The 12,436-nt window shown below is 36.2% G+C and overlaps 2 protein-coding genes across 6 annotated transcripts in view; one reads left to right on the forward strand and one right to left on the reverse strand.

Annotated features, from left to right (window-relative positions):
* Nucleotides 1-12,436, forward strand: part of CCAP (Crustacean cardioactive peptide) — a 159,008-nt gene that overhangs the window by 37,494 nt on the left and 109,078 nt on the right. The gene's annotated exons all lie outside the window — the stretch shown is intronic.
* The window catches only part of LOC128700765 (modifier of mdg4), a 30,144-nt gene that overhangs the window by 16,204 nt on the left and 1,504 nt on the right, over nt 1-12,436 (reverse strand). The window contains exons 2-11 of one of the 5 annotated variants that reach the window (XM_053794192.2): nt 11,686-11,787; nt 10,887-11,084; nt 10,077-10,176; nt 8,558-9,093; nt 7,260-7,517; nt 6,752-6,850; nt 4,655-4,708; nt 3,816-3,909; nt 2,263-2,391; nt 55-215 (exon numbers count right to left, since the gene is read on the reverse strand). In XM_053794192.2, the coding sequence (XP_053650167.1) occupies nt 55-215; nt 2,263-2,391; nt 3,816-3,909; nt 4,655-4,708; nt 6,752-6,850; nt 7,260-7,517; nt 8,558-9,093; nt 10,077-10,176; nt 10,887-11,084; nt 11,686-11,772 (1,716 nt within the window). In that variant the 5' untranslated portion in view covers nt 11,773-11,787. Of the gene's footprint in view, nt 1-54; nt 216-2,229; nt 2,392-3,815; nt 3,910-4,654; nt 4,709-6,751; nt 6,851-7,259; nt 7,518-8,557; nt 9,094-10,076; nt 10,177-10,886; nt 11,085-11,685; nt 11,788-12,436 lie in introns of all 5 variants that reach the window. The other 4 variants (XM_053794191.2, XM_053794194.2, XM_053794193.2 and 1 more) reach the window with 4 other exon arrangements.

Raw genomic sequence — 12,436 nt, forward strand, 5'->3', positions numbered from 1 at the left:
ATTTGAATAGGTCCAGTAATTACATTTACGTAAACACTCGCTTATGCAACTGACCTTGGTAATGGTTGGAGGTGTTGCTCTGTGGGCTGCTAAAGCTTCTGACTGCTGAGCCTTTGCCTTGGCAAGGAGTGAATTAAGTGTTAATGCTGCATTCAGAACTGCTAGGCCATCCTGTGGGTCTGTCTCTGGTATATGTTCTTTGTCTTGGGATGAATCTGAAAGAAATGCATACATATAATCTGAATTTTAAGTGTATTTTGCTAATTCAAAATTTTCAGATGTTATCAGCACAGTACACAAGAGTGGGAAGTGTATACGGTATGAAACTAACACAATTCCTACAACTTAAAACTTAATGATATGAAAATATCGAACATACGACTATTATTGTCATCGTCTTCATGTGGGGTGGTAGTTGTTAGTAGTAGTAGGAATGGGAATTGCCTAATTACATAATAATATATGCTAAAGTGCTTAGAGATACCTGATCTGCTACATCACTGCATCTTTACATTTTGGCTTGATGACTTGTCAGTTACTCTGGCACAACATATTTTCCTACTCCCTTAATACTCTGTGTTTTAGCAATACGTATTATGATTCTGAGCAGAAATACCGAAAACCCACGAGAAACAGGAAAAATAACTTAGCTGCATTTAATACATTAGTTTATTTAGTTTAACCCTTTTTTTCCACTCCCTTGTTTTTCTGTACCTTAGCAAGTATCAACATACAAATCAGTTTTATAGTAGCAGTTATGTCTGCAGCTACACAATGGGCTATACAAATCTTGCTAATACATAATAAGAACCAGCCTAGTGTTGCAAGTATGGATAAAAAATTCAAGAATATTAAGTACAGTCATCTACATGTTGGTGCGTTCATCACAAAAGCAGCATTTAGGAGAGGTGTAAGTGACATCATTTTAAGATGGTTAAGAAATAAAGAAACAGATTGAGCTGAGAAATTCGTCAAAAACTACTACTGGACCATGAAAACATTCTCTGCTTTTGAAGGTTGACTGAGTACTTTTTTTTTTAACAATTTGGCCATCTCCCACCAAGGCAGAGTGACCCAAAAAGAAAGAAAATCCCCAAAAAGAAAATACTTTCATCATTATTCAACACTTTCACCTCACTCATACATAATCACTGTTTTTGCAGAGGTGCCCAGAACACAACAGTTTAGAAGCATATACATATAAAGATACACAACATATCCCTCCAAACTGCCAATATCCCAAACCCCTCCTTTAAAGTGCAGGCATTGTACTTCCAATTTCCAGTACTCAAGTTCGGCTATATAAAAATAACCGGTTTCCCTGAATCCCTTCACTAAATACAGTGGACCCCCGGTTAACGAACTTTTTTCATTCCAGTAGTAAGTTCAGGTGCCAGTACTGACCGAATTTTTTCCCATAAGGAATATTGTGAAGTAGATTAGTCCATTTCAGACCCCAAACATACACGTACAAATGCACTTACATAAATACACTTACATAATTGGTCGCATTTGGAGGTGATCGTTAAGCGGGGGTCCACTGTATTACCCTGCTCACACTCCAACAGCTCATCAGGTCCCAAATACCATTTGTCTCCGTTCACTCCTATCTAACACACTCATGCATGCTTGCTAGAAATCCAAGCCCCTTGCCCACAAAACCTCCTTTACCCTCTCCCTCCAACCTTTTCGAGGATGACCCCTACCCAGCCTTCCTTCCTCGACAGATTTATACACTCTCCATGTCATTCTACTTTGATCCATTCTCTCTAAATGACCAAACCATCTCACAACCCCTCTTCAGCCCTCTGACTAATACTTTTATTAACTCCACACCTTCTCCTGATTACCACACTTTGAATTCTCTGCATAATATTTACACCACACACTGCCCTTAGACAGGACATCTCCAATGCCTCCAACCACCTCATATAAGAGTGTTGGTACTACTATACTTTAATACACTCCCTTCTTTGATAATGTTTTTTATCTCCACATATACCTCAACGCACCACTCACCTTTTTTCCCCTCGTCAATTCTGGCAGGTATTGATTTTTAATTAAAAACTTCCAGCAGCATTTTTTCCTCCCAAAAGGGAAAGTAGGTTTTGAAGTTGCAGAACACGTCCACTTGTTCCCTCAAGTTAACGACTGTAACTCATGGTCGGGTAATTCACAGTATTTCCAGAAACCTAACACTGTGAATTAATAGGAGTCCACTGTACTTACCACTAGCTATCTGTTCTGGCTGTTCGGACGTACCACTTTCAGCTTCCTTCTTCTTTTTGGGATTCCTTCTGCGAGTCATGGGTGCTGTTCGAAAGAGGTGGCTGGGTCGGTTGATGCCGTGAAGTTTGAAGTACAGACCACAGGCATTGCACACAATTTCACCTGTCAGTAAACAAAACGCTTATATTCTTGCCTTGCCCTGCATCTCTAATATTCCCCAAAAATAATTATTTAAGCTTTTGCAAACATTATTGTTAGGGTAATCTCCATAACTTCTCCCTTTAACTACTATCCAGATCTTTTGAATTTTTTTACATCAGAAGTGAAGTCTCTACTGATATTATCCAAACAAGTTTCATCATTAAACTGAGAACTCAGCACAGACCCTCATCTATCTTGCAGTTACTATCTACTACTGTATATATTTTTCCATTTTACTATTTCATGTCTATATATCTGGTACCTACTAACTCTTTTAACAATAAACTTTCAAGCTCATCTAAACTTTCTTTTCAGAACACCCGTGACTTAACCTGACTCCTCATTTTTTCTTTTTCTTTTTCTTCTTCTCCCTCTTCCCCTTTCCTCTTTCCTTTTCTCCTCTGGGTTGTCTTTCTCTCTTCTGTCTCGTGTTTCTGTTCCTTCTTCATTTATTTCACCACTTTCCCTTTCACGCACCTCTGTGCACTTGCTCTCCCTCAGTGGGCACCTAGCTCTCTTGCAGTGCTCCCCTTCCTTTGTATTTGACTGGCTCGTCCTCCTTATTTCCCATTTCTACCACCACCACCACCACTACTACTACCTCTTCTACTAATACTTCTACTACAACTACTGATGAAATTAAGACACATGTGCGGCGTCTGGTTGTCTTTGTTGTGGACGTTTCGCCATTCAGTGGCTGCCTGGATGGCGAAACGTCTACGATAGGGATGCCCGGGTGTTGCGCATGTGTCTTAATTTCATCTTGCCGGTATTATATACCATTCTTGTACTACTACTAATACTACTACTACTACCACCACCTCTTCCTGCCTATATATAGCCGTCCTGCTCCACTTCTGGTTAGTGTGAGTTTGTCAATGGTCCAAGTCGGACCGAAACGTCGTCGTAAGCTTCTCTCTTTTATGTGCAGGTTATTTGTGTATCATTCCAGTCACTGTATTATGCTATCTCCTCATTTTCACTTCTCATTTCTTGTCACTTCTCTACTAAAATCATTAACTACCCCTTACACCTATTTATGTACGATTTATATCACAACTACAACCCCACAACTACACTAACATCTGTTCAGGTGTACCCTTTACACTTTTTACAACCAGTGCCAGTCACTGTATTGTGCCTTTTTTTTTTGTTCTTTCTTTTCAGCTCTTTTCTTTTCCATTATGCTATCTCCTCATTTTCACTTCTCATTTCTTGTCACTTCTCTACTAAAATCATTAACTACCCCTTACACCTATTTATGTACGATTTATATCACAACTACAACCCCACAACTACACTAACATCTGTTCAGGTGTACCCTTTACACTTTTGCTACAACCAGTTAACTACCCGTACCTAAATATCTTCAGTCATATTCTTACCTTTATCATTACGCCGCCAAAGTTTCGTGTTGTTGGTGCCACAATTTGAGCACATGGCATATGGCATAAGCTTTGGAGACATTGTTGCTTGGCTCTGTAATTAAAGGAGCATTTCTCAAAAGTTTTCAGTTACGGATATATTAACCAAGATTTGTCTCTGAATATCTATGAAAAAGCACAAATTATAAGATCCCAAATATTATCTGTGAAAAGAGTAAGCTGCAAACTCTATTACTATATTAAAAAATTTAAGTGTTGTGAAAGAGGAGAAAGGAAGGCTAAGAGGAAGATGTGGATGTATAATAAGTTATTGCAGAACAAATATACAATAACAGTTTGAAATACTGTACTGTAATGATGTAACTTCAGTATATATGATTAAATGTTATTACAGTAAACCCTCTTACAATGTAACCTCACCTGGAGTGACTTTACTGCAGGTTAAAAATAAATGAAACCCCAAAATACTGATAGTGGTTAAACCTTCATATTACATGGTGCAAATCATTAAAATAATCAACACACGAAATACTGATTCGACACAACATAGCAATAAGATAAAAGCAAAATTTGGATACTACACTTCATGTTACAAAACTCCTTCCTTTCACAAATAATTTGCACTTAAGAGAGGTAATCTATGACTGGTTTTACTGTTATTTTAACACACCAGTCATTTCCCCCAAGGTAGGGGAACCCAAAAATAAGAAACGCATTCACTCCATGAGATGTTGTTTGTCACATTTTTCCAGTCTTCATTACTGACTTTATATCTTTGTATCATTTGAATTCATGAATCAGACAAATAATAAGTAATGGGCTTCAATACTGATCCTTACCGGAGAAGATTCATTTTTTACGTTCAGTCCAGCGAGATGATTTAGGCCCAAATCCTGAAAATGTTAAGGCTTTAATTAAGGCAAAAAATAAAAAAAAAATCTACTGGCTATCAATTTTATTATTATTATTAAAATTTTGGAAACGTGCTATACCTTGTAGTGGTCATACTTTTTTTTTTACTTTAATCCATGGGAAGTTTGAAACCCATAGGGGTCATGAAGCACTTGGAGACTAGGAGGTACTTAGGTTCGATCCAAGAAGGGGAGAAGTCCAGTTCCTTGGATCAAGAGCCCTTCACTGGCATCAAAGCATCCCCCCCTTTGTTGAGAGAAGAGGTCATACAGCATCATAACGTATAAATAGAATACACAAATTTTCTTCTACATACTATATGTAATTGCCTCTTTTGATGTGACTGAGCCCCTGTCATGTCTATTTTTGAATCCCTCAATGGAGTCTGCTTGCAATGTGTCATTGCTCAGTTCATTGCACTTCTTTACCATAATATGTTGAAAACGCATCCTCTGATTCATTTTGGTGAATATAGTACTTTGTTTTGCGTGCATACATGTATAGCTACCTCTTAAAGGATGCTCATACAGTACGAACTGTATTAACTATATTGTATTAACTTTTAATCTCACAAAAAAAGTTAATACAGTCTATAACACTGCAGTTATACACTGTGCCTGCAGTGTTATATACACTTCGTCAGAATGCCAGCTTTATAACTAGTGTAAGCATGCCTCTGGCAAGACAGTGATGGAGTGAATGATGAAAGTTTTTCTTTTTTGGGTCACCCTGCCCTGCCTTGGTGGGAAACGGCCTGTGTATTAATAAAAAAATAATTAAATAAAAACACCGCAGTTGTGAAAAATGTTCATAATACCAACTGATCATTTTTCATTGGTATATAACACCATTATAAAAAATAAGCTTTTAAATTAATAGGGTAGCACAATCTAGTACAGTGCCCCCTATCCTGCAATTCACCTACTCAGTGACCTCACTGACCTGCCTGTCTATGCTTGTATAAACTGCTTAGTGCATATCCCTGTATACTGACTGAAGAAGCTTACTCTGCCAGTGAAACATGTCAAAAAAGTTTCTCTCTGCAACTGTGCTATTTTTCTCCAGCTCTTGAATGAGTTATGATGAATGTGCTTCCTTTTTGGGTCACCCTTTCTTAGCAGGAGACAGCCATAGATTTAAAAGAAAAACTGATAGTTATTTATATTCTCCTTATTTATCTTAATTTCTACTCTCATTTCTGATCTTCATTTCTTCTCCTTCCTGATCTTTATTTCTTCTCTCATTCTGGATATGATTATTTCTACTCCTGATCATGTATCAATTACTTTACTACCAGTCAAGGTTTACATGGAGAATGGTAAGTAAAACAGTAGTGAAAATACACACCATTAGAACCATTACCTCATGCTATGATTCAATACATTTATAAATACATCCGAAACCATACTTTGGGAAATGAATGTATGTATATACATATTGCGTGTTTCTGGTTAGTATTTCACATGATCATGGCTAGATGGCTTATTTTTACTTTACTAATATAAACAGAAATTTTTAAACATTAAGGAATACACACTCTAGTGTTTAATGCATTACTAGCTCTCAATATAAAACAAGCATTAAAAATAGGCATAAAATATAAATTGAGTTCACTGACAATTTTCTATTAGAGTACTTGTGAAATTTTTAGTGAATTATATTTTTATTATTTTATTTATAATTAAATCAAATAAAAATCTTAAGACCTAGAGAATTTTACAGTCATATACAAAAATGGCTTGGAAACAATCAGAAACACTGTACTAGATACATCATGCAATTCAGTCTAATAAGTTCTCTTATTATAATCATAATTAAGCAAAGCTCTCTTATAAAGTTCCTCTACATAGTGACTGTAACTGCAACTGCAAGTTAAATAGCACATATTATGAAAGCCTTTCCATATGCTATTCAATTTTAATATACCATTCAATCGTATTTAGCAAAAAAACCTACTATATGGAGGAGCTTTATGAGAGAGGTTTAGTCATGCATGGCCTAGCCTACTGTTTTTAGAGGCCTACCATAGCCTGCTGGCTGGCACTGGGCAATGCTTCATGATTTCCTTGCTCTGGAGATTGTTTCAACTGACCTTTGTTCTCCCATGCTTGCCCACCACTCTGCTGCAAGTAAATTAACTTAAGAACCAAGAATAATTCATACCAATTTTTCAATAGGTAAATACCAAATTAAGATTAATTTAAAATACTATGCTGTATCTACAATGTCACTTAGTAAAAGAAACATTTTTCATTAAAGCTAATATTTCAATGCCAGGGGAAAGTTAAGTTAGGTTTTTCACTCTTCTGCTAAATCAAGTGTGATGTAGGAACTTAGTACTATTTTATAATACATTCTTCCTAAATAATTTGTAAAAACTTTTATGACCACTACTAATACATCCATGAAATGTTGCCCAATACACACCATAACCCTTCCACCTCAACAGAAATCATGCACATACTTCTACTGTGTAAGGTATAATTTGAATGAGTTACAGCAGTGAAACAGGACTTGCTGTACTCCACTTACCACTGCATATGATCCAACACGGAACAATCCCAGTGGCAACACAGGTGTAGTGTGAGTCAGACCACTACTAGACACCACTGGGTGCAGCCCAGGAGGAGGTGGGTAAAGTGATGGAATTCGTTGATACACAAGCCGATCTCCTGATTCTTGATCAGGATTATGATCCTCCCAACTGTTCTCTTCCTCGCCTTGTGTATCATCATGGCCTAAGGGTACTGGTAATAATGGCTCCTCTTTGACCTCTTCCTTAATTTCCGTCTGAAAGCAATTAAACATGAACAACTGGCGAGTGTCAAAAATTACAGCACAGTAGTTTTTCAAAAGTTGCTGACTGAATATGCTAAAAGAAATCTTATTTTATTAAACTATAAGAGAATATTTAGGATTTTCTTTAATTCTTCACAACTCCGTGGAGAAGCGGAAGAGAATTCTTCCTCTGTAAGCCATGAGTGTCATACGAGGCAACTAAAATGCTGGGAGCAAGGAGCTATTAACCCTTTCTCCTGTATAAATTACTAAATTTAAAAAGAAGAACTTTCGTTTTTCTTTTTAGGTCACCCTGCTTCAGTTGGATACAGCCGGTTTGTTAGGAGAAAAAAAATCCACAGCCTGACCCTAAATATTTTTTCTGCACCAGCCATCTCAAAGGCAGGGTGACATCCATTATCATTTCTGTACTAGCTATCTTGCCAAGGGTGTGCAGACTTCACAATCCAAATGTCCCTCTGAATTGCAACATCCTTACCTCTCCTTGAGTACATTGTATTTCCCACCTCCATGATTGAAGCCTAGTTATTTACCATCTACACTGACCAATACATGAGCAAGGCCAAATACGTACAGGTCTTCACTCTTCAAGGGAATTCGTCTAAACTGAAGAGTTCCCAAACAACTGTTATTACAGTACACTGTACTAATTTTAGATTAATTTTTTTTTTTAATAACTGGTGCTCTTCTGTACATTCATGTCCTTAGTTCCCAAGCAGAGAATGAATTTCATAAACTACTTTTCACATTTATTGATTTTTTTGACGAGTGTAGAAATGATTGACAAATAAAGTAAATCCAATTTTTTTTTGTTTTGTTTTCTTGAAAATATTGCAATACATACCCTTTAAATCTGCTTACCAGAAACTTAGTGAAAGATAAATCAAAAAAATATTTTCAGAAAACAAGGACTTTCAACTATATATTAGTACACTATAGGACTAAAACTGTAAATAGCCACTGAAAAAATATGACAAATGGCTGGTTGTTAAACCAGATATATAATCAGAAATACTAATGACATACTGTACCTGAAGAAACTGGCTTGGGTAATTGTCAAAGGTTGAAGCTTTTGGTGAAGATTTTGTTTTCCTGGAGAAAGCTGTACTGTGTTTTTGGAGTTGATGAGATTGCTGCTGGTTGAGATTATCGCTTTCTGAAGTCGTTTCAGAAGTTGTTGATCCCTGACGCATTGATGACACAATCTGAAGCCAGCCAGATTTTTGGTTGGTCTTATCGACATCTGTTACAGGTACATTTACCTTTAAAGAAGAAGTTAATGGAAGGGAGTGACTTGTTGTTGTGGAAGTGTAGAGAGAAGGTTGAGTGTGTGAAGAAGAGCAGACAGGAACAGAGTTACTTGGATGTGTAGGAGCCTGGATGCTTGTGAACTTGGAAGAATCATCTGAAGGGGGCCATGAGGATGACAAAGGAGTATCTGGAACAATAAGAGAGTCAGATGTCGTCGTTGGTGGTAGTCCTGAAGGAAGTACCGTTTTCTTTTTTCGCTTCTTTTTAAGTGGCGGGCTGTCAGGAGATGTAGGCTGTTCCTGATTACGTTTTGTATCTGAAACCAGAATGATAAAAACTATGTATGTAATATTACTATAGTGCTACAGTATGTTTTATTATCCATGTTTGTACATACAGTACAGTTAGGTTAGGAAAGGTTTGTCAGGAAACAAGACAAGTGTTTCCTGAGGTGGGTTTTTGTCATACATGTATGTTGACCCAATGCTGGAGCTTTCGGTCATCTGACCAAAAGCTCCAGCTGGCTCACGGGTTCACACCTTTAAAAATTATTGTTACAATTATAACCACTATTACTGGTACAGTACAATTGAGACCTAAAATTTATGTGCTTTGTAATATGAGTGAATAGCTTCAATTATTCACATTTTAGTCTTTAGTGCTCATTATCCTTTTGCTTGACATACGACACCCTAAAGTAACCCTTAAACTGTCCAGACGTAGATCTATGTTCATGTGCGTATTGCTCTGACCTTGATTTTCCCCATTTGAAAGCATGTAAAAAAAAAAGTAGATCTACGTTTGGACAGTTTAAGGGTTAAAAAAAAAAAAAAAAAAAAGACAATAGGGCTTCATTCAAAATGAGAACTTACAATATTTCCATGTATATTTCTGCCCATCTGATTACATTCTATTTACTTTTGTTTTATCAAGGAGTACTGATAGTTTCGTAACACAGTAAAGTAACATATATCAATAATCCATAAAACACATCATTCTTCTCATTCTTTCTAGCTGAAACTGTAATTGAGGGATATTAATGCTTTATTTTGTTATTCTTCAGAATGTAATCTTCATATACAAATAGAAGATACCATTGCTCTTTTGATAGTGGCAAATATAAATACCCAATGTTTCCACAATAACTGTTAAACTGGAGATTATTATTTAGTGTGAAGGCAGAAAATGTAACATACCTCAAAATAGTACAGTATGATTTACATTGTATAATTACTTTGGAAAATATCAATGCACATTCCAAACAGAAACATTACTTTTTTGTAAAATGACAGAACTTACTTGATGTGCTGACATTTGGCTCAGGGACTGCAAGACCCTTAATCTTAAGGCATTCAGCTGTCTTCAGAAGTGATGCTAGGTTGGCCTGACGCACATTAACCTAAAGAATAAAGTCACAATACCGTGGCTGGAACAATACACAAATAATAAGTACGTAAGAGAGAAAGTAATGACAAAACTTCAACTGACTTAGACCATTAACAAGTCAACATTCCAAGTTGAACCAACACATCATCATTACATTCCCTCACCTAACTGTGGGTTATTTGTGTATTGTACATTAATCTGTTGAGGAAAAATGAAGAAACTTGGATTGATAATTATATTCTCTAACTATTAACTAGTTAACCCACATATCCTCTTCATGTATCCCTTTAAAATCCAAAATATTAGCTGTAAATAATATAACCGTAAATATTAGAACATTACGAATACATTAGATACCCTTCACTCTATCAATACTCTTTTGCATTGTAACTTAAAAATATTTTAGAACAATATTTTCCCAGGATCATTTTTGTATACAAGGAAGCTTAACTAGTTTAAGCTGCACTGTGTAAAAACTCTAGAACTTTGAATTTACCAACTAAAGAGAGTTGATTCCAGAACCTAAATTGTACACACACATGCTAGCTGAAAGAGAGTTTGTAACTAGTAATAAGATTATAGTTTAACAGAAGGTATGCTTTTGTTAATCTTATTTTCTAATTACATTTAAACATAGTTTGCTATAAAATGCTAAATTAAACATTCTTTATATACTATATACATTGTAATTGTAAAATAAAATTTACTAAGGATAGCACAAACCTGACCACAATACATGTAGTCTAGCAAGCATTCCACATCCTGGGCACGTGCCTCGTTCAGCACTATAACAGCACGTGTTGTGTCACTTGGTGTCTGTTGGAAAATCTCATCGAAGAAGTCACTGCAAGTGGCAAGCACAAGCCTGTGCACCATAAAGAGACGACCCTCACATGCCAGTGTTGCATCAGCATACCGAGGCTGTAAAAACAAGTAACAATACCATAGCTGGAAATTAAGAATAAGAACTATAAAAAAATCATAATTATAAATAATCATAATCCTAAATAATTTGCTAGAATAAACGGTGCACATACAAATAATGCCAGAAAAACAATGCATTTATAAATAATGACAGAATAAGACTGAATTTATGATTATGAAAAAATAAATATTGAACCTATTAATAATATGAGAGAATTCACTTTTGAATAATATAACAATGGCTCTAAAAATATTGATATACATAAGATATAATAAGGCAATTAAGAAAATATTTTCAGAAGCACTGGATAGGCACCTAAAGCAGTACCTGACCAACCGGGCTGTGGTTCGTATGTCAGCTTGTGTGCGGCCAGCATTAACAGCCTGGTTGATCAGACCCTGATCCACCATGAGGCCTGGTCTCAGACTGGGCTGCAGGGGCATTGACCCCCAAAACCCTCTCCAGGTAAACTCCAGGTATCTTATATCAATCAAATTCATATATGTACTATATTACCTGACAATTCATTGAAGCAATTAAACTAGAAAATCCATTTCTAATAGGGTAATTACTATAGATATATAAACATTAGCATACCCTTGAGCGGAGTCTGTGCAAGATATGACAGAAAGTTGCTTCATGATTGTTCCATCTCAGCTTTAACAATCCTTCCGACAAAGCCATTGTAGAGCTGCACACCTGTGAAGAGAAAAAAAAAATGACACCTTGGGAGCAATATTGAAAATTACCAATTTTTATGCAACAGACATTTTGTTCGCTATTCAACTAAATTCTTTTGTAATTCCAGAATCCCAATCACCTCAATTTGAGGCTGTTGATGAAAAAGTGCATATCAAAAAAATGTACAGTATTAAATTTTTTATCAAGGATGGTGGATATCCACTACATATGCAAAATTCTGACCTATTCTTGGATTGCAACAGCTCTTGTATCATAGTTAGGGGGCCTTAACAGCATAGGAGTTAACATTCAAATGGTATAAAATACCGACAGGTTGTTAGGTAAGACACATATTCAACAGACTATGGAACAATACTCTTCTCCAGACTGAGGGACTGACCACCTCAAAACTTCAAGGGTGATGGACGGATTACATCATCTTCAAGTATCTTCTGCTTCTATCAACTTTTCTGTACTTGACTGAAGAAGCCTACTGTGTAGGCGAAACGTTTTGAAATAAAGATACCTAACTGTTGCGTATGTGTCTTACCTAACAGCATAGGAGTTCATTAGGGTAAACGTTATCTTAAAAAAGTAATTTTTGTTAAAGAATTGCATATGTGGTAGCAGTAGCCAATGTATCAAGGAGGTTAGGAGGGACATCATT

This window comes from Cherax quadricarinatus, chromosome 56, assembly GCF_038502225.1.
Source record: "Cherax quadricarinatus isolate ZL_2023a chromosome 56, ASM3850222v1, whole genome shotgun sequence".
NCBI lineage: Eukaryota > Metazoa > Arthropoda > Malacostraca > Decapoda > Parastacidae > Cherax > Cherax quadricarinatus.